This window comes from Alosa pseudoharengus, unplaced genomic scaffold, assembly GCF_046254945.1.
Source record: "Alosa pseudoharengus isolate Yale_2024_CS ecotype anadromous, Long Island Sound unplaced genomic scaffold, YU_APseudo_1.1 YU_APseudo_1.1_scf_12, whole genome shotgun sequence".
Lineage (NCBI taxonomy): Eukaryota > Metazoa > Chordata > Actinopteri > Clupeiformes > Clupeidae > Alosa > Alosa pseudoharengus.
The window spans coordinates 24,103,910-24,123,598 of record NW_027468587.1 but is presented as its reverse complement, the minus strand read 5'-3'; the positions used below and the strand labels follow the sequence as shown (position 1 = coordinate 24,123,598).

Below are 19,689 nucleotides of genomic sequence, written 5' to 3'. Positions count from 1 at the left end.
TTGGTTTGTCTGTAGAAACCCTCACCACTAGCCTAGAAATCTAGACGCACCCTAGCGGCAGCAAAGGGCTAGTCTAGCAACTCTCCGTTGGCTTGTGAGCTCGAAAAATTAAACTTCTATCAGGCCAATCAAATCGTATATAGAGTCGTTAGGCGGGCTTAACATAATGATTGATGGCAGAGTTGCAACGATTTGGCTTGAATTCCCTGCTACTTGAAAACAAATAAGATGGATGTTGCTGTTTGCGAACAGTGTGACACAAGCACTGCGAACGGTGAGTGCCCAGACCCTACATTTTAATGTGGATCTGGCTCGTCAGGCTACCTCACCACACTACCACAGAAGTATTTTGAGCATTGTTAGTGGTCTAAAGAGTTCTAGAGAAGTAACACCTTGCCCTGTTAGCATCATTGTAAGCCCATTCAGTGGTCTATAGGTCTTGCTTAAAACGCCACCAATTAACGTAATTTTGCTCTCAATCTAAAGTTTGAAGTTGTTAACTACCGTAAATAGACCCTAAGTTGTTTTTTTACTCCGGAGTTATACTTTAAAAGGATATGTCACCATTTGGGCAATATGCTCTTTTTCCACCTCCCCTCGAGTTAAACAATTGAGTTTTACCTTTAAGGGACAAGTTTTAAATAGGAAAATTACCGAAAATCTTAGTCACTTTTAAGTGTGATGCTAGCGGGCGAGATGCTAATGGTCTAATCCTATTCAATCATCTATGCTAGGCTGGAGCTAAAAGTGGTATCACCAGAACCAGAGAACGACTGGATGAACTGGAGAAAGGTAAAACTTGATTGTTTAACTCGAGGGAGGGTGGAAAATGAGCGTATTTTCCCAAATGGTGGCGTATCCCTTTAAGTCAAAGACTGGTTGCAGTTCAATATCTGGCCAAACTTTAACATTGTTTTAGAAGGGGTGATAGGGGGTCACTTCTGAGCTGTCAGTGCAGTTCCAAAGTCAAGAATGTAATGCAGTGTCACAGGGGCATGTTTTGCCATGAATTGTCCAATTTTCTTCATTGCTTAATCAAATCTATTTGTTTTTTATTGCTTTACTTATGCGTATTAATATTGTATGAATATTTATTTTATTATTCCTTTATATGTGTTCAACTTAAAATGTATGGGAACACATTCTGTTGCACAATTTGATCTAAACAATATGGTTTCCATTTAAATGTGTCCCCATTCCTGAAAAACAAAAAAAAGATTGTTCTGAAGAATGTGCCAATTAGTCCCATAGGGGCATATGTGATAAAGGCCTATGTGATGTAGGGAAATGGGAAAACAGCCAAAACCAATTAATTTCTATATAAACATATAGCCAACACCAATGATGTGACAAATCTCTGGCACATGGCCTATCTCTGGCCCATCTCTGGCCCATGGCCTATTAGAACCAGATGGGTCGCTGTTTCAATCACATGTTGCGGTCTATGGTTGCGGTAGTAGCCTACCTCCACCAGTGTTGTGTTTGTACATGTCATTACTAGCCAGTCGGTCGGTTGGACTGTCGGAGCTGCCAAAAGACATGACTTTACCTCAAGCAGCTAAATACCTGACTAGCTACAATTTCAGGTCCTTATATTTAATCTACGAGAAGGACACACGTGCAGCGGTCTGATTGATAACGCGAGAGAATACGAAAGAAACACAGCTGAAAGATGAAAGCCTCCAAGAGCTAACGTTGTGTTAAGGTGGTTGTTAGCTGCTACTCGGGTAACGTTACGCCTGTTATTATCCAGAAGCCATAAGTACTAGCACTGCTAGCGCCTCTATTTTCTCGCTAGCCTCGCTGTAAAACCAACGGTGAATGTCTCAGGCATAACGAATTGAACACCTAATTTCACCCGACCTTAAGATGAAGAAAATCAGTACGCTAACGTTAGTTAAATCATGTTTGTTTTGCGGTTGGGATGGAGTCTGAACCTTGATAGCAGTCAAGCTCTCTTCGTTAACGTTATTACCCATTTTGCTGTGAATATAATGCATGGATAGAAGTGACAGTTTTGCATTCGATGTTTTTTTCCAGTTTCTTGACTGGCTAGTCTAACGTTACAGACTTTGCAATATTGGTTGGTCATCTATCATCTTTAGTGAGCTTTAAATCAGTCGGCTTGCTGGCTACATGTAACTTAGCGGTATATGTGAGGCAAGGTTAGCCTCAATGCTGTCTAAATGATCCTGCAATGTCCCCAGTTAGTTAGCAAAACAGCTAGCGGTAGATCTAGCTAGTAGCTTTCGGCTATATTAGCTTGGAAAAGTAACGTTAGCTGAAGGTATGTAAGGTTAGCAACCGGTAGTTGTAGTTCGTCATTACGGTATATTTTCCCCTCTCTCATGATCAAGTAGGTCAATAGCCTACAGGCTAATTGTCGTCAAACGTATTAGAGGGATATAGTTACATTGTTTATTTATATTTGAAGGATAATGTTAGCTATATAGCATCTTGTTTGTTAACGTCAACACAAGCTAACGGTGGCTAGTTTGGTTCATAGCAAGTTCATACATGTCAGTGTACCTATTTGCCACATTGTGTTACTAAGAAACCAAGTCAGGCACGGAGTTGAACTTTTCTCAAACCATGAAAAACTGTGAATACCAACAAATTGACCCACGAACACTGACTACACCTACGGCAACACCTACGTCAACACTACCGCTTGCTAGTAAAAATGTCCAGCGACAGCGAAGAAGGTGGGAAGTGTTCCCCGGGAGGAATCGCTTCTTTTGTGACGGACGGATTATTGTTGCCCGGCAAAATGGTGTACTGCCATTGACTCTTGGCCTTATCTTCATCACCAGTGGCCTATTTTTTATATTTGAGTAAGTAACGTCTTCTTCAACTGTTTGCTACATTATAGCGTTATGACACTCATGTTTTGCTACTATTTGCCAGTGTGGCTTTTGAAGACACAATGTATCTATCGGGAGTGAATGAGTGTGTTTGAGCATATCTCTTTGCTACTATCTCTGTGGTTACCGTTTATGTGTGTTTGCTGGCTTTGCATCATGTATACTTAGCAATGCTTAGATCCATTTTTCTGTATGATTTTCACTGTCTTGGCACAACTAGGAAAGCTGGTAATGTTAACCTTATTGTCTGTTCCCTGTTCTCAGCTGCCCCTTTCTGGTGGCCCACCTGACTGTATGCATCCCAGTAATAGCTGGGGTGTTGTTTGTGTTCGTGGTCTTCTCTCTCTTGCACACCAGCTTTACAGACCCTGGCATATTGCCGAGGGCCTTGCCAGATGAGGCTGCCGACATTGAGAGGCAGATAGGTAAGAGCCTTAACTTGGTGGTAATAGTGGTGGCAGGGGGTCAGGGACTGGTGCACCATCTGTGGCCCTAAAGTTTGACAGCTGGACTCTGTATGGGCCAATATGTTCAGGTCTTGACCAGCTCATTGTCATCATGTTGTGCTCAATACAGTATTTTTGTGGAAATGCTGTGGTAGATATTGCACATCTTTTGGCAAAGTGGTAGTTAAGGTTCTTGGATGGACTGGTTCTCATTGTATGTCTCCTGTGTGTGTGTGTGTGTGTTCCTCCCTTATGAAGACAACTCAGGCTCCTCCACCTACCGCCCCCCTCCCCGCACGAAGGAGATCCTTATCAATGACCAGGTGGTTAAGCTTAAATACTGCTTTACCTGCAAAATGTTCCGGCCTCCGCGCACATCACACTGCAGCCTGTGCGACAACTGCGTGGGTAAGAGCACAGTCCCTCACTCGCCATGGCAACGGCAATGCTAATCTCTCTTAATCTGTGTCTAGCACAACTCCAATTCATAGAGATTGAGAGAATGGCACTATTACAGTAGACTCTTGGTAACAGATACGTGCTTAACTGTGCTAATCCTTCAGCCTTCATTTTGTGGAAAACATTTTTTTACTACTATGCTAATAAAAATCTTATTTTACTAGTGAAATGTGAGCATATGGCCTGATAGTCATTTGTTCTTAAAAAGAGATGTACTTATAGCAGGAAAAAGCAGATATGTCCTAGGGCAGTACAAGTATAGACATACAGTATGTATGCAAGTGTCATCCTTTAGTTTACAGACATTGAAGGAGCATGAAAAATACTAATTTATCAAAGCATAATTTTTTAAATAATACTTTTTGCACTTCTTGAGTTTACATTTGAAACTTAGGATGGTTACAGGGCACAAAACATATGTCAAAGTCATATAAAAATTCATTAGTCGGTATGTAATTTGTACCAGACAAAGAAAGTGGTCGGACCAGAACCACAATAAATCTCAGCTTTGTATAGCTTCATTGGGGACTAAGCTTGATAACCATCCTCCAGAGGCTTTGCTTTGTTATATGTCTTGCCTGTGGTTTTGTATGACGTTAACAGAGAGGTTTGACCATCACTGCCCCTGGGTTGGGAACTGTGTGGGTAAGCGGAACTACCGCTTTTTCTACACCTTCATAGTGTCGCTGTCTTTCCTGACCTCCTTCATATTTGGCTGCGTGATCACCCATCTCACATTGCGTAAGTATGCTCTGAGTCACTGCATCACACCTTTGTTTTGACTCTTGCTGTGCTGATACACATACCACACACACACACACACACACACACACACACACACACACACACACACACACACACACACACACACACACGCGCGCATATACATGTATGCAGTCACGCTCAGAGCTGTGCACGGAGGTAAAGCACATTTAGTGTAGTGCTGTTACTGTTTTGAGCACCTGCACAGCTTAGCACAGTAGGTGACTGTAATCCATAAAAGCCTGTTTTCAATGTCGAAAAACACTAATGCAGTTCATGTTGTATTTTTCAAATGTGTTTTCTGTCCTGCTGCGCATACATCTACAGTGAATTTACACAGTGATTCCTGACAACCGCAATTTTTTTTTTTTGGCTTTTTTTATGCGACAGGATAGTGGAGAATGACAGGAAGTGAGTGGGAGAGAAAGTCAGGGTGGGATCCGGAAAGAACCACGGGACAGGAATTGAACCAGTTGCGCCACGGCTAGGGCCAACAACCGCAAATTAAATATTCCGGTGACCTCTCTGAGGGACCACTGTTTCCAGAGCTTGTTGTCTGACCTAAATGTGCTGTCACCTCAGGTGCTGATAGGTAACAGCCTGTTGTTGCTGTACCTGGTATTAGGTATGCTAGGGTGAGCGAGACCGCACATGTTTCCAGTCAGCATGGAACAGTACTTCATTGTGTTCAGGAGTGTTTCTTTTTCCATTTGGTATGTGTATATAGTTTCAGGGAGTGTAAGGAAATGTGTAATTTGGTTTTGTACAAGTGTAATGCAAGAACAAATATTTTCAACCTTAGGACCTGGGTCAATATGTGTCTGGCCTCCTGCCAGTAGGCATTGTTTCCAGTGTAGAGATTAGGTTAATTTTGAAACCAATGAGCATTGACTACAGTGGGGGATTACTATACTTCCTACTTCAACACTAACATTGCAAGCAATACATTTACGCTTTTACAATCATCAGGGGTCCAGACTAACATTTTGCATTGGTTGCACTGGTGCGCCTAACTTTTTTATTTAGGTGCACCAGCACAAACTTTAGGTGCACCCAAATTTTTCATTGCGGTACCTTTAACGTCACAATTTCAAGGTCCCCTTTTTATTGCTCTCCATATACATTCCGTGTCTGAGCTGTTGTCAGAGCATGGACCAGGAATGACAGTATTCATTTGATTTGGAGCCTCCACCACTTTGACGACATCAGTAATATTGAATACTGTGATCATTCACATCAGTGGCGATCCTAGTCTCTGCTCGACCCTCCACACACACATGGAAAATGATGGCTTGTCATATGTTTCTATTTCATATTTTGGAATTCATAAACGTTATATATTTTGTTAATAATGTATAATATTGTATGATCTGCATAATTACTAAAAGCTAAACATATTTAGTAATTTGAATACTTCATATTGATTTTTTGAAACTATTACAGTTGTCTTCAATGTTATTATGGTGGTGGTGTGTAGGTCTAATTGAGTGCCTGTCACTTTAAAAAGAACGTCAAAGTAATTAGCTTTCATTCTCATGGTTTTAGGCTAGAGGAAAATAGTCGCACATCGTCCAAGGATATATGGATGCAATTCATTATGTTTTCTCTGTCATTTGATAAAATAAATGTTCAAAAAACTAACAAGTCAAAGAAAATATTTATGGGATCATAAAAGAGATAAGTGTCTTGCAATGTTAATATCTATGATTTTGTTGAAATCATCACTACATTAAATGTGGTAATATGGTGGTAGCATGGAGGGGAGTGTCTCCAGGACGCTGGTTTCACTGTTAAGCCTTCATGAGGTGTCGTGGGCCTAACTTAACGAAACATCGGTGAATGAGGGTGCCCACTTGATAACCCCAATGACATGCCGCATACTATATAGGCTACTGCTGTTGGATAGGCCATTTGCATTGTGCTTGTGACCATTTGTTGGCGGATTTGTGGGTAGTGTGCTTTTTAAAGTTAAACTTGAGCAGGGGCTTCTGAATGTGTTTTTACCTTGGATTTTGGCACAAGGGATTTTAACATCTAATCCTGTGTATTAATGTAATGATGACATGACGCGTGAGCTAACAGTTACCTAGAAGGAACTCTCTCAAGATGTAAAAGTTTGCCAATAGGTTGTGTAGCTTATTTCGGAAAACTCTGACAGTAGGCCTAAATGAAAATTCCATAGCCTAGGTAGGTTAGCAACACAAACTTGAGAGGTGCAAGTCAGCAAATCAACATCGCTACTCGCTCGGATCACGACAGCTGCATAGCTGCGTGCGTGTGAGGAGAAAAGACACATAGGCTACGGGAAGCGCACGACTGTCATTCTTAAAAGTAGGCTATATCGATATAATACAATTAGGTATTGTGAGGTTTCTAATTTCAGGGTATTGCGATACCTTTGCAGTATTGGTGCACCACTAGTCAAAGGAGAACAAACGCTTAGTTCGTGGAGAGACAGCAGATGCGAGGAAAGTCTAGGCGCTCAACCTTATGACATTAGTCGCACCCTTAACAATTTTGGTCGCATTTGCAACCAAATTGGTCGCACTCTGGAGCCCTGAAAGTCTAGGCGCTCAACCTTATGACATTAGTCGCACCCTTAACAATTTTGGTCGCATTTGCAACCAAATTGGTCGCACTCTGGAGCCCTGATCATGTAACATTTTTGGTGGATGTCATAGATGTAATCCATGTTTTGTGCATTGTAACTGATGTGGCACTTAAATTGAATCATTGACGGGTGGCTTTTCCTTTTCCTTCTAGGAGCCCAGGGAGGCAACGGCATCCTCAACGCAGTTCAGCAGAGTCCTGCCAGATATCCTTCATGTTTGGTCCCTTTTCTCTCTCTCTCTCTCACACACACACACACACAGACACACACACACAGACACACACATACACAGACACACACACACACACACACACACACACACACACACAGACACACACACAGACACACACACAGACACACACACAGACACACACACACACAGACACACACACAGACACACACACACACAGACACACAGACACACAGACACACACACACACACACACACAGACACACACACAGACACACACACACACACACACACACACACACACACATCTCTCTCCCGCCAGCAACAGAGCGCAGCTCATTCAGCTGTCTACGTCTCTCTGCTCCTCTGCGTCTCCTTCTCCACTCCATCTTAATTCCACTCCCCTCTAATTGGATCAGGCAACTGGCTAAGAGCTAGCAGTCATGACGCTGCCCATGTTGACTGCTGACAGGAGGCAGATTGTTGTCTGTGACCTGCAGGTGTTCCTCTGTCGTAATGTTGCTGTAATGACCCCCACCCCCTACCACACCACCCAGACGTCAGTGCAATGTGGTTTTGACTGTTTGCCTGTGTTAAGGTTAAATGCATTCCTGGGCTTACTTACAGGTTTCTTGACCCTTTTCTGGTCTTTTAGGTGGTTAAAGGAGCCATGCCATACACGTTTCAGTTATTTTATTAACTGGTACCTCTAAAGTCTATTTAGGTTTCTTGCGCCATGACACAAAATGCAATTTATTTTCTCCTTCAGAGCATTTTTGCCTGTTTTTTTATGCTCTCATGATGGCAAAGTTTAAATAATGTTAGTTTAATATGAATCTTTTCATATGAACATACTTAGCTATTAATTTAGGCATAGATGCTAATGATTTCTTCATTTGAACCTTAACTTTTTGCACTATTGTGGAGCTGGTGGTGTGCTTCTTCTCCATATGGTCTGTTTTGGGCCTGTCAGGCTTCCATACTTACTTGGTAGCCTCAAACCTAACCACCAATGAAGATGTGAGTATTGTTTAAATAACGGCCCTTTCCGAAACTAGTTACTATACCCTTTCCCTAGCCACCAGCACTCTGTTTGCGTTTTCACGTGGAGGGTCCGCCATTTTAAGGGCCATCTGAAACCAAATATTATTAAGTGGTAGTGTGTCACACTGATGGTGACTTGTCGAAGGTGTGCACGTCATGGAGGGCACTTCGTACAATTTTGAGTACACCTGTAAACAAATCCATGGTTACGTCAGATCCTGTTTTCCGCTAGGGAGAGGGAAGATTGTCCCTAATCTGATAGCCGTATTTCTACCCTATGCCCTAATCATTCCCACTCGAGGGCACTCCATAACCGTGGGGCAAGTGGGTTGGTTTTAGAAAGGGACTGGTTTTAGAAAGGGCCTCTTACTACCTTCAGTGGTGAAACAGACTGAATAAGTTGTCTTGTATACCATGATAACCTGTATAGCAGATCACAAAAATCACCAAAAATCAGAATGTTTTGTTTAAGTGCCTTAAGTGAAATTTAGGCCATTTGCTTTGCTTAACTCTTTCTTTTTACCTACAGATCAAAGGGTCGTGGTCGAGCAAAAGAGGTGTAGAGGACTATAAGAACCCATACAGTTACAACAACATTTTCACCAACTGCTGTGTGGTGCTTTGTGGACCTATGCCACCCAGGTAAGGACTGTGGTTAGTAGCAGGGCTCCAGACTAACTTTTTGCACTGGTTGCACTCGTGCGCCTAACTTTTTTTCTTAGGTGCACCAGCACAAAAGTTAGGCGCACCCAAATTTTCAACCACATCGCATTTAACACCGCAGCAGGTTCACTTTTTTTCCTTAATTACTGTCCTATATAGGTTGTCCTATGACTTAAGATTTACAATTCTACAAGAAAAGTAACTTAATAAGGTGTTGGTGCTTTAAGTGCTTCACTGAGCTGAAATTTAAACTTAAAACATCTCAAGATGAATTAAATAAAAATAACAGTGAGTAAATTAACAGTGCACGTCTTTTAAGGGCTTCAAACTGCACATCTCATGGCTCAATGTCTTACATACTATCCTTCATGATCTTTAGGCCTTGGCTAAACCAGCTTACCATGCTAGCATCTTCCATAGAAATGTATTTGAGCACAATTTAAAGAGATGTTCCAAGTAGCCTGGGGGATTTTTATGTGATTTTGCAATGATGATTGCAATAATGATTTGACAGTCCCACAATGCAATTTACTTTTTAATTTTAGTATTTTTAAATTTTCAATAAGAACATCACTATGGTTAATGCAGTAACGAAATGGTAGGCCTATTATTATAGGCTATTGCAATAACTTGCCATGCTCGATCTAAATGTGTCCATTTAATTCACCGTACACAATGACCACAGTTATACATGCAGGCAATATTCGGGCTTTAAATGTAGCAGCGATATTCGGTTTGCGCCAAATACCGGATTAAATTGATTGATGCCATCAGAATGAGTTTACACAACTCGCGCGCAAAACGAATATTGCTGTTGAAAACCGGGTTACTCCCTGCATGTAACTGCGGTCAATGACGCACTCCTTTTCGGCGATATCTGTAGGCCTATCTCTGTCGTTCGCGAAGGCATTGTATGCATTGTTCGCAATTTTAAGACGTCTTTTCATCTGCAATGACTCCTATAAATTTGCCGTAAGTGGCATTCCGGTACGTCAGGTTTACGTTCAAACTATTTTTCTGGTGAATAATTATTTCGGACTGAACTTGGTGAAGGGAAGTTTCACTAGGCCTATCGTAGGCAACGATAAACTTGATCATCATCTCGGGCTCATCTGATCGGTTTGCTGCTGCCAGCCGCCGAAAGACAGTGGGGAGAGGGTACATTTATCTCGGCCTATGTTACCACACTGTAATGCAACTAGATCCACTCTGTTTATCTGACGGGTCTCTGACTTCTCTCTCTCTCTGTCTCTCTCTGCAGCACACACATTTTCAAATTTACACACAGGCACTGGGCCACGGCCAATCAGAGGGGAGGTCCCGCCCTTCACTATCTGTGATTTGTTTAAACCACGATATTGGCCAAATATGTGTCTGTTATTGAACCAAAGGTAGAGTTTCAATGCGGACACTTTTTCCTCTCTCGAATATCGGGTCGCACCGGTGCGACCTCCGATTTTTTTTTTAGTCGCACTTTTGAAAAATTAGGTCGCACTCTGGAGCCCTGAGTAGTAGTAGTTTTAAAGCACTTGAACTGGATTACATTACAGCTCATTGCTCCCACCGTTTGGTTGTGTAATTGTGTTGGCGTTCACTGATCCCTTTTGGCAGCAGAGTTCTACTTGAACTTGTCTGGGGAAAATAAATCATTATACACTTGACAGAATGAACTAAGCCTGATCAACAATATATTTGTTTATTTATGACATGGTAGACCGCTCTTAATGGCCTATATTACCTTCTGTTTTAGTCCATATTGAATGTGACCTAACTCAAGTAATGTAGTGGTGTACTGTAGTGTTGAACGGTGTACCGATACTCCAAAAGTATCGCAATACCCTGAAATTAAAAATGTCACAATACCTAATTTTATTAGTATTGATACTTTTAAGAATGACCGTGTGTGCAAGTGTGTGCAAGGCATGCTTCTAGCGCCTCCTCTCCTAGCCTGTGGCTGTGCGTCTTTTCTCCTCACACAAGTATGCACAGCTGTCCTGCCACATACAGCGAGACATGGCTGCTAGTTTAAGTGATGCTATGGTAACACATAATAATAATAGGCTAATATTTATATATAAGTTGAATTGCTCACTTGATCTCAAGTTTGTGTTGCTAACCTACCTAGGCTATGGGTTTTAGGTAATTTAGGTCTACTATTGGGTTTAATGTAATTTAGAAATGGGCTACGCAACCTTGGCAAACTGGAGAGAGCTCCTTGCTAACTATGCCTCTATTGGTGTAGTGCTCACTAAAATCATCAATCTAAAATCACCTACACAACACCAATGTGCACTCGATTAGCCCTACACACCACATTAAAGATATGCCTAAGTATAATAGTTTAAAAATCAATATGAAGTATTCAAATTACTCATTTTTTAGCTACTAGTAATTATGCAGATTATAAAATACTACATATTATTAACAAAATATGCACTTTATATAATTCCAAGATATATAACCAAAACAAATGACATAAGCCATAATTTTTGTGTGTTTGTGTGGAGAGAGCCAAGCAGAATCTAAGATGGCCACTGGTGTGAATGATCACACTATATTCAATATTACTGATGACGTACCCCAATCAAATACCTCCAAGTATCAAGTACCCCCAAATCAAATACCTTTTTTAAAAAGTATCGGAAGAAGTATCGCAATTGTTGACTTTGTATTGGTATCGAAACAATAATTTTGGTATTGTGACAACACTAATGTACTGTATCAGGTTGAGTTATGTCCCCATATGGGTCCTATGTGCTATACTGTATGTCCTCATGTGGGTCCTATGTGCTATATGTCCTCATGTGGGTTCTATGTTATATACTGTATGTCCTCATATGGGTCCTATGTGCTATATGTCCTCATGTGGGTCCTATGTGCTATATGTCCTCTATGTGCTATATGTCCTCATGTGGGTCCTATGTGCTATATGTCCTCTATGTGCTATATGTCCTCATGTGGGTCCTATGTGCGTGGGGTTGAGTTATGTCCTCATGTGGGTCATATGTGCTATATGTCCTCATATGGGTTCTATGTTCTATACTGTATGTCCTCATATGGGTCCTATGTGCTATATGTCCTCTATGTGCTATATGTCCTCATGTGGGTCCTATGTGCTATATGTCCTCTATGTGCTATATGTCCTCATGTGGGTCCTATGTGCGTGGGATTGAGTTATGTCCTCATGTGGGTCATATGTGCTATATGTCCTCATATGGGTTCTATGTGCTATACTGTATGTCCTCATATGGGTCCTATGTGCTATACTGTATGTCCTCATGTTTGTCCTCATGTGGGTCCTGTGTGCTTTCCAGTTTGATAGACAGAAGAGGTTTCCTGCCTCCAGAGGACATTCCACCCATCATTACCACAGAGCAGGAGCTGCCTCCCTTCCTGGCCAAGAACGACACAAACATGGTAGGAGCGCCATCTAGAGATACTAAAGATAGCGGCTGGATATCGATATACCCTAGGCCAAAAAGCAACTCGCAGGCTTTGCCTTTAGCAGTTACCTGTTCAGACTTTTGTTACACTTTCTGTTGTGATGAAGTCAGCAAACTAACTTTGCAGATAATTATTTCACTCATTATTTGTTTGTGGAAAAAAGCTTGAGCCCTCTGAAATATTCCTGCCATGCTAACTGTGGATGGACCTCGGCGGAGTGTTTGTCATTTTGCATGACTGACCTGTCTGACCTCTCTCCCCACAAGATCACAAAGGACAGTTTATGTCGCCACCAAAATAAAAAAATAAAGGAGCAGACTAATCAAGAGTTCCCAACATTTGTGAATAAATATTGCAAAGAAACACATAGCTGTATGGCTGTGTTCACAGGTTTAAGCTGTATGATCTAGTAATCTCAGATTGTCTACAGTTTTCTATATAACATGACTTGTGTGTAACAGGGTGTGATGTACCTAATCCATGTTAAAAAGCACAACAGTATCAGTGAGTGGATTCCCTTTCTGAGCTCTCTTTTTAAGTGTGTTCTGCACTCATGGCTAGTGTTGTGTTGTGCTGTATAATCCTGCCCCCACAGGAGGAGACCTGCCAGGACTTTGCTGTGTCCTGCACCGGCTGATGGGAAGCATGCCCCCTCCGCTGGGCAAGGGGGAGGGGGGCAGCGGGGATGGTAAGGGGTGAGTGAGGAGATAACAGGGCATCGCGATGCCCGCCCAAATGCCCGCCTGCCCACTCTCCTGGCTCTGCATGCCGGTCTGGTGCTCCATCCCTTCCTCACTGCGTGCTCTGCTGCTCTTTCTCTCTCTCACGCGCTGTCTGTCCGTCTTCCTTGGTCACTCTGCCACTCGTCATGATTAATGTCTCATGTTTCCTCAGCACGTTAGAAGCTTGCTGAAATGCCAAACTCTTAGTGGGCTGTAGGCCATCTCTACCGAAACAGACGGGGTCCTTGAAGCATTTTACTTAAAACCCTGCAGATTCAGTATGCTCAGTCTGCTATTACGATGTAGAATAGGTAGTTTATATGAACGTTGAAATTCCTATGTTTTAATACGTTCATACATTGACTTTTAAAAAAAGTGGAATTAGAATTTGACATTTATTGACATAATTATATTATTCCTTTTAGATTCTATAAATAAGTAATAAGTCATCATAGCCACAGCCATGTATTTTTTTCCCCTGTATTTTGTGACCTTGAAAAAACTAATCTTCTTACATTCCTACATGTTCTCCACAACTAGAGTTGTGGTCATCCATGGTGGTGTCTATTTCTTTTTTATGTGTAGTTTTTTTTTTTTTAATTAAAAAGCTCATTCCTCTCATCACGTCCAGCTGGCTTTGTGAGTGCATCGCCTCACCCAGACTCACCCCTGCCCAATCTGCACTGTCTTCACTCAGCTAACCAACTTTCTCATCTCACCTAGCCACTCACCAACTACTCACTCACTCCCTCAATGCTTTTTTACTCACTCACTCACTCTTTCCCTTTGTGTGTTTTTCTCCTTCCTTTTCCTCTCTCAACACCCAACACCCCCCCCCCCCCCCCCCAACATCTCTGCTGCACAGTGCACGCAAGGCACCAAGGAGCTGCTCGAGACGGTGGCTCACTCCCCCATGTTTCAGAGCCAGTGCTCGCCCAGCACACCCAAAACGGTCCCGCTGAGCCACAGCCAGCAGGACACGCGTCCGCTCACCATCATCTCCAGTCCTCGGGGCTCCCGGGCCCCTTCGCCACCCACCACCGGCTGTTCCGGGCGCCAGGCCCCGGAGACGCACCCCTGCCCTTCCTCTCGAGGCTTCCGCCGGCCTACCCTGCGCGCCCCCAACCCTGGCTTCCTGCTGGGTAGCTCGTCGTACCTGCACCCGCACAGCGCCCTAATCTTCAGCGACTCCCCGGAGCTTGGCTTCCTGCCTCTGCCATAGAGTCTCCATGCACCAGACAGACACATGCTGTACCCTACTAACACTGAACATTGCGTATGTAGGTGCAACCCTCGAATGCTTGGTCACCAACCCTGCCTTTGGCGACTGTGGGCATGGAATACCTCATGTCCAACCCTGGACACGAGGACCACAGGGGTTTTTCTTCCCCAAAGCGGCAGACTCTTAACATGTGGGTACTACACCGAACTGAACATTTTGTTACTCCCTTAAACCCCTGAGCTCTGAAGTATGGCATGTCCAAGCATGCTGTCCGCCACAGATTGCGTGCTGTTCAGAAAGCCATTGTAGATGAACTGTTGCATTGGCGCATTGTCCTGGATGCCAGCTCACAGGGCATTGACCCCATAGGACCGCTGATAGCATCAAGCCATGGTTATCGGCATGATTACCAATCATGATTACTGTCTTCAGTTGTTATTATTATTATTATTATTATTATTAGTAATATTATTTTAAAACTCAGGATTCTTGTGAGACGCCATATATCCCTAATCCCCATCCCTAGAATTCTTAGTAAGGAAAGTGATGGGAAGCGAGTGTGTTCCCACAAGCCTCAACTCCACACCAAACTAAAGCACAAAACCGCAAACAAAACTAAACATGTTTCATGCACTTTTCCCAGCCTAATACATCTCACCCACCGAGACCTCCTAAAGTCCCAGAGCCTCAAAGTAAGGCTGGGCTCCCTGAAGCAGCCTTTGCACCATCGCAGGTCAGCCTATGCCTCTGCCTCAAGCATCCCACTAAAATGATTTTCACTGTGGAGAGTATACTTGATAGGATGGGCCTGATGGGATAGTGCACCAAAGGGACGTGGGGACCCTGTGGCAGAAAAAGAGATATGAAAGTCCAACGGCAGGGGATTGACCGTTTGTGTCTCTTTTGCTGCCCTGCGGCTCTTTCTCCATCTACCCACCCTTGCTCTATTGTTAGATCTCTCTGTCTGAGTTGCTCCGAGTTGGTGAGGTCAGGACAGGGGCACTTGAGCAAATCATTTCACTCCTTGTTTGTGGACCTCTGTTCTCTGTGGGTCTATAAATGTCAGGTGAGAGCATACTGACTCTTTTCCTTTCATGTGTTGGGCTAATAAGAATGCTGTTGGTGTTTGTGAGTACGACAAATTTGTACTTTTCTAGGTCAGGGATATACATGTAGGTTTCCTGCTGTTTCTTTTTGTCAAACAAATAATGCCCACCACACTGTGGACGGATGTGTATTTCATTTTTAATATGCTTTTTCAGAATTATGTTACTGTCTAATGTGAGTATTACCAGGAAAATAGGATATGTTAAGCAACGATTGAACCTGTATGAAATGTAGAGTTGTCTGTTTAACAGTACATTTGTAATGCAGAATTGAAACTGGAACGTTGGCCTTCTGTTATTATGTTAATACTGATGAAGAAGATGATTTTTGTAATGTATCTGATGACCTGATGAGTTTACTGTAACCCAGCACACAACACCACACCTCTGGCCACCAATGTCAGTTCGTTCATGTATTACCCTCTCTGCAAACAGAGGCCTGTGTCACCCAGTCCCCCACAGTCTGGTCCCACTCTGGGTCAAAATTACTTTTTGGACGAGGAAGACTTGCCACTGCCAACATGTATTTGCTGCCTAGTTTTTATGGGTCAGTAAATAGATTTAAACCAGTACGACTGAGGAGTCTTTCTGTCTGCTATATGCTCATGCAAAATGCTGCTGATGTGACATAGGTGTGCGTGAAACCGCTATTCTGTCCTCTGTTTACTTTAAAAAATCTAATGATCTCAATTGTAGGCCTTAAATGACGTCCAGATATTGCTTAGTAGGTCTTCAATTACATTTAGGTCTTAAATATGGACGTTCATTTACTTGAAGCGCTTCATTTTATTTATTTATCTTTTTTTTTTTTTTTTAGAAATGTCTTGGCGCCTTTCATAGTTGGTTCCATCTGTTGCAGTTCTTTCTTAAGGATCAAGGTATTCATATGCTGCAGAAAAACCACAACTACTACATTAAATGTAATTCTGGGACTCAGATTTTCCTTACTTTTTCGTGCTTCCTGTACAGCGGGGAAAATAAGTATTGAACACGTCAACATTTTTTTCAGTAAGTATACTTCCAATGAGGCTGTTTGCATGACATTTTTGCATGAAGCTGGGTTAGTATATATTGATAGGCTAAAAAAAGGTTTTTCATTACCAAGGTGTCACACAAGAAACATTTTATGAAGGCTAAAAGCAAAGAGCTCTCCCAAGACCTTTCAAAACATTTTAATGGAACTGGTGCATTTCAAAACCTCAGAATCATCCGGTAAGCAATATTGGAGCCATTATCTGCAGGTGGAAGGAATATCACTGCACTGACTTCCACTTCCAATTGAACCGTTTTGGAAGTTAACTAAAGATCAGGATTCACAAGAGGATCCCCTGGAATCTTCAATATTAAAATACTATCTGTTTAAAAAAATGGGCCAAAATCACACCTGAATACTGCGACTGATTAGTTTTGTCAAACAGGAAATGCCTTGAAGCTGTCATTAGAAATGAAGGCTTATCCACAAAGTATTTAAGAAATTTCAGTAGGTGTGTTCAATAACTTTTTTTCCTGTGTCATTCCACTTTATTACACATAACTTTACTTATGGACTTTAATGTTTGGATTTTTTTTTATATGGGTGGATTATCTGAGTTAATACTAATGTCTGGTGAAAATGTAATGCAAATAACCTCATTGGAAGTATACTTACTGAAACAAATTTTGACGTGTTCAATACTTATTTCCCCGCTGTAGGTCTTAATAAGAGGGTCTACTAATTTGATGGTATTGAGCTTTGAATACGTTAGCTGTAAAAATGTAGCTGTTCTCCATCCACTATAATGCTAGGAGCTGACCATCCTTTGGCAAATTACCAAAATGTATTACAGAGGGAGGAAATTAAGAACCATTGCTACTTGTGATGTCTGTAGCTGATGTGTGAGAAGTGCCTTACACAAGTCGTGCCATATTTTATTAGGGCTATCACATTCTCTTTCGTGAATGTTCTAGAAATGAAACCTGAGACCACCACAAACAGACAAGCCTTGCTGTGAGATTTATTTTAACTGACCTTTGCCTCTGCCAAGTAATCTCACACCCTTTTGCCATTCATCATCATGGACTGTCATTTTTGATTCAGTACCTATTTCTGGCACCAGGAGGCGCACTCTGCTTCCCAATCACCAGCCTGCACTGCCTTGGTGCCTGGAAATATTCCAGGACACAAGTGAAGAGAATGCAGTTCAAGATTGGCCACCCTGACTTATCCACTTATATTTACCATACCATTGCACAATACACATGAGGGAGAGATAAAAACTAATATTGATATATACAGTAAGCAACAGTGGCTTGTTTGATAACTGTACTGCTGTCAAACCCATAAAGCAAGCATGTGGAAGGACAATCCATTCCATATCCATTCCAACTGTGGTCATAGAGAATCACTGTACAGTTTGAGACAAACAATGTTAATTGGAGTCCCCCTTCTTATAATGTGGACCTGAGAAGGAAATGTAAAGGTGATGTAGCTGAGTCCATGTGGCCCTATAAAGTATGTTTATTCAAAGGTACTGAGGAGTGGTTTCATGTAGAGGGGGTTGTACATGCCACTTCTCCTCTGTGTAGAGAACAGCCAGATGCCTTTCACATGGCACCCGCACTGTGGTTGAGCCATTCACTGTTTCCCAGAACTTCTGAGTTTAATTTCACCAAAACCCCTGCCGCTCCAAAACTATTGTGTTAGCGAGCGTATGACAGCATTTCTAAATAGGTAATGTCAGGGTTGCCCATATGGTTTCCCTTCACGCACTACTGTAAATTACCCTTGTCTGTGGCACTGACAGTTAGCAGATGGAAATCGTGACCAAGTGTCTGGGTGGCTTGTGTGCGTGGCTTTGCAAGAGGAAGAGGGACAGGGGGAGACTTTGTGTGTCTGCTGGGCTTACTAGGGTACCTGTATCTTGACCCTTGCATGAAATGTGAGAGGAGCAGTAGGCCCTTGGTGACCTTCATTATTTAGTGTCATAAATAATGGTTTATTTTGGTCGTTAGGACCTCTGATCTGCGTTTGGATGCTTGGTGCTCTGACCTGTGACTCATTTAACATGACCTCCTTTTGGTTGGAGATGGCTCTGTCTCTGGTTAAATCTGTGTTGTATGGATGAAACGATGGCAGTATTGGTGGTATCCAGTGCTTATATACTTGCAGTGACAACACTTTATGGCAACATTATGTTGGTGTTGTGAGATTTATGGGGGGGGGGGGGGGTTAAGTTAAAAATAGACTCCTTGTACATTTTTGTTTCATTCAGTTCGTTTCATATTATTCGGTTTGAAAGAAGTGGTATTGGTGCTTCCCTAGTTGTATATAGAGCAACTACTGAAGGAACATACATTTGATGGCTGCTCCCACAGTGAGGAAAGTTATCTGATATTTTGTGAGTTTAGGTCATGATAACAGTGTTGCTGTCTAACTGTAATCAACGTCCCTCAACTGATTTTGAACCTGGCTTGTGATTTAGCAAAGGAAAGTTGGGTTTTGCAATCAGCTCTTATCTCTCACAGCCTGTCTGAGCCTCAAGGAAACCCTTCTTCTCCAACCCCAGTGATAACCTCCATTTCTTACCTCCAAAAGAATGCTTTGCAGTCCTTTGCAAGGACGGAAGGAGGAAGAAAGAAATGAAGAAAGAAAGAAAGGACAAGGTAGTGAGCTGATAAGTTTAATGAAGTGAGAGGAGACCTACAAAGGGTTCTGCTGTTGGTTCTTGTTAAAGGGTAACTATGCAGTTTGTTTAGCTTAATTTACCTCAACTTCACAGCTTCGGAGTCATTGGAATGGTTATGAGAGTTTTTCTGGGGCGAATGGTGGCGTCTCACTTCCCCCTAGTGTATGTGAGCAGAAAAAACACCCTTGCAACTTTGGGCCGACGGGCCACCGGACTCAAAGACAGAATGTCTCGCAGCCTCGCAATGTAACAAATTGCTTTACCGCACTACACACATACACGCCAGGCACTGGCTATGGAGTTTCTCAGACATTCAACATGGCAGAGCCAACGAAAAGCAGCAGAAAGTGAGTAAAACGTTGTAGGAGGAACAGGGAAAGAGGAAACGCCAAACTGACCGATTGAGAGTAAAATATATACTCTAGGGTATGAGCTACACCAGGCGCGTAACTGAAGCGTTCCGTTCGCGTTGCGTCTGCTGCAACAATTAG

The 19,689-nt window shown here is 42.4% G+C and overlaps 1 protein-coding gene across 4 annotated transcripts; it reads left to right on the top strand.

Moving 5' to 3' along the window:
* Window positions 1-1,463: 1,463 nt before the first annotated feature.
* zdhhc18a (zDHHC palmitoyltransferase 18a) lies at window positions 1,464-16,471 on the top strand. Of its 4 annotated transcripts, none has more exons than XR_012986263.1 (10): window positions 1,466-2,834; window positions 3,129-3,289; window positions 3,569-3,718; window positions 4,373-4,510; window positions 7,295-7,346; window positions 8,250-8,352; window positions 8,906-9,018; window positions 12,354-12,456; window positions 13,079-13,171; window positions 14,071-14,203. XR_012986263.1 is itself a non-coding variant. In XM_076280552.1 (9 exons), exons 1-9 carry the CDS (start codon window positions 2,593-2,595, stop codon window positions 14,425-14,427), a joined length of 1,419 nt encoding a protein of 472 aa, XP_076136667.1. In that variant the 5' UTR covers window positions 1,464-2,592; the 3' UTR covers window positions 14,428-16,471. The 4 variants fall into 4 exon arrangements, 2 of the variants coding, with proteins under 2 accessions (XP_076136667.1, XP_076136669.1); XR_012986262.1 differs by having other exon boundaries at window positions 1,467-2,834; window positions 13,079-13,178; window positions 14,071-14,205; XM_076280552.1 differs by lacking the exon at window positions 13,079-13,171 and having other exon boundaries at window positions 1,464-2,834; window positions 14,071-16,471.
* The last annotated feature ends 3,218 nt before the right edge of the window (window positions 16,472-19,689 follow it).